General features: G+C 36.3%; 1 protein-coding gene across 1 annotated transcript; it reads right to left on the reverse strand.

Moving 5' to 3' along the window:
* Positions 1 to 583: 583 nt before the first annotated feature.
* Positions 584 to 2,029, reverse strand: LOC145086900 (plasma membrane-associated cation-binding protein 1-like). The gene is made up of 5 exons (XM_079024751.1): positions 1,834 to 2,029; positions 1,601 to 1,747; positions 1,296 to 1,385; positions 1,088 to 1,172; positions 584 to 1,015 (listed from the first exon to the last, which is right to left on the reverse strand). Exons 2-5 carry the CDS (start codon positions 1,709 to 1,711, stop codon positions 768 to 770), a joined length of 534 nt encoding a protein of 177 aa, XP_078880877.1. The 5' UTR covers positions 1,712 to 1,747; positions 1,834 to 2,029; the 3' UTR covers positions 584 to 767.
* Positions 2,030 to 2,281: the final 252 nt, after the last annotated feature.

The following is a 2,281-nucleotide window of genomic DNA, read 5'->3' on the forward strand; positions in this document are numbered from 1 at the left end:
TTTTGGAAACATATTCATTCACATTTTAAATTACTTAGGCTATATAATCATTCGATACTAATTAAAATTTTATCTCATATAGATTTTTAAAATTACAAAAGATGGTCCATTTACATAACACTTGTTTATAACAAACATATGATGCATTGTCACAGTGGCAATGTTCATAAGGCTATCCAGAGTGGGTTCATACTCACGCATGAGTTTCCTATGTGGCACACATGTGTCACATAAACCCACCAGTGAACACCTCCCCAAAGATCGGTGGTTTGGCTGTGAAGTGAGTTCTAGTGTATGTGAAGACGGAAGAACACATGCATTCTCATCGGTTCTTAAATTTTCCACTCACATTTCCTCTCATTCTCTCTCCTCATTTTTCCTCTTCACTACCAACCCACCAATGAACACCATTTTCACACCCTGGTTGTTTGGCTGTGAAATGATAAAATACCTATGTTGTGCTGAGATAGCTGGTGGATTGACTGTGACCACTCCCCACAGCCTAGTGGCAAATGAAGACTAAGAGGATGTTGTAAAACATTATGAAAATATATGATACCAATCTGATCAAAACCAAAAAAAATTAAAATAATGAATAATAAGTAATATATATAAATACACCAAAAACTGTAAAATACCATAGGAATACAAGTACTTCGGCTACAAAAGTGTAATTTTCAAGAATTAAACGAATACAAAAACAATAACAGGTTTATCAAATTGTTGCCATCTTCTTCACATAGTATAAATTGATCATGTCATCTCGATCAGCAATCCTTTGGTGGCTCCGCCGGGGTTGCCACCTCTTCCGCCGCCTTTACCTCAGTCTCCACCGCCACCTCCTCTTTCTTCTCTTCCTCCACGGCCACGTCTTTGTCTTTACTGCTCGTTGTTTCCTTCTCTTCTACCACAATAAACGTCGACACCTTCTCGAATACAAAGAAAATAGGTCCCTGAACCAACGTTGGTCCGAACTTGGAACACGCTTCATGAGCTGGTTTCGACCCCGGAAATTCTGTGCATGTAAAGTCATGTTTAATCAAACAAACTCAAATGATTTAATTCAACTTGAGTGACATGTACGTACCTATCTTGGATAGTTCTTCAAGAAACTTGGTAACCCCGGTGGAGTTCTTTTTTAGAGAAGCATCTTTAGGTTCCTTCACCAAAGCCTGTATTCACATAACAAATACTTATATACTACATATTTCTAAAACAACTCCAACTCACATCTTGAAAAGTAAACACGAATTAATAAAAGTTCAAGCAGGTGGTGGAAGGGAGTCATCAGGAACCTTGATTTCAGTTGCAGAAGCTTCATAGATCTCTATTACTTTAGTTTGGAGCTCAGTTTTCTTCTCTTCAAACTCTTTGCTGTACTCCTCCTGTGTGGACATACATATGAATATCGTAAGTAAAAGAATTCAAGAAACCAGAAAATAAATAAAGAAAGAAACGAAAACCATTAATCAGTTCTCTCTCTCTCTCTCTCTCTCTCTCTCTATATATATATATATATATATATATATATATATATATATATATATATATATATATATATATATATATATATATATATAATCGAAATATGTTAAGAGACCTTAGCATCATCAAAGGACTTGCAAGCTTCGATAGCAGCTGTCTTCTTGGTGGTGTTCTTCTCGAAGATCTTCTTAAACTTCGGAACGACTGTCGATTTCCAGTAGCCCATCTTTCAAGTTTCAGTACAAACAATCTCAAACTCAACCTACAGAGTTTTAATTCATGTATGGTTGTAAACAAACATCCATTAATAACATTCTGGTTAACCAGAAAAAGAAAGAAAAAGTGTACCTTAATTAGAAAGAAACCCTGCAAGTGTGTTTTGTTCTAATTGTAGATGAACAAGAAAAAGCGGAGTGACTAGTGTGTTATAAGGGCTATCTCCACAACATTATGCATTTATTTCTTTTTCCTTTCCTACCCCAACATTCCCCTATTATTACAACTATAACCAACTCACCAAATTAATAATAGAGTCTATTGAATCAATCATGAGTTTCAAAAAAAGAGTTATTATATTTGAATATAGTGGGAAAGTATGAAGATGGTGATTGGGAAGCCAGCACACTTGCAACCGGAGATATTTGTTTGTGATTATCTGAGTGAAGAGAGAATAGAAGAGTTAGGTTGGCATTGAATGATTGGAGGGCTGGGGCTTTCACACAGCTGGCAACCACCGGAGGGACCCAACAGTGACCTGTGAAACCAGCATTTTCTGGAACAGTGAAGGAGAAAGCTT

The sequence above is a fragment of the Lactuca serriola genome, chromosome 2 (genome assembly GCF_051521515.1).
Source record: "Lactuca serriola cultivar US96UC23 chromosome 2, Lser_US96UC23_V15, whole genome shotgun sequence".
Lineage (NCBI taxonomy): Eukaryota > Viridiplantae > Streptophyta > Magnoliopsida > Asterales > Asteraceae > Lactuca > Lactuca serriola.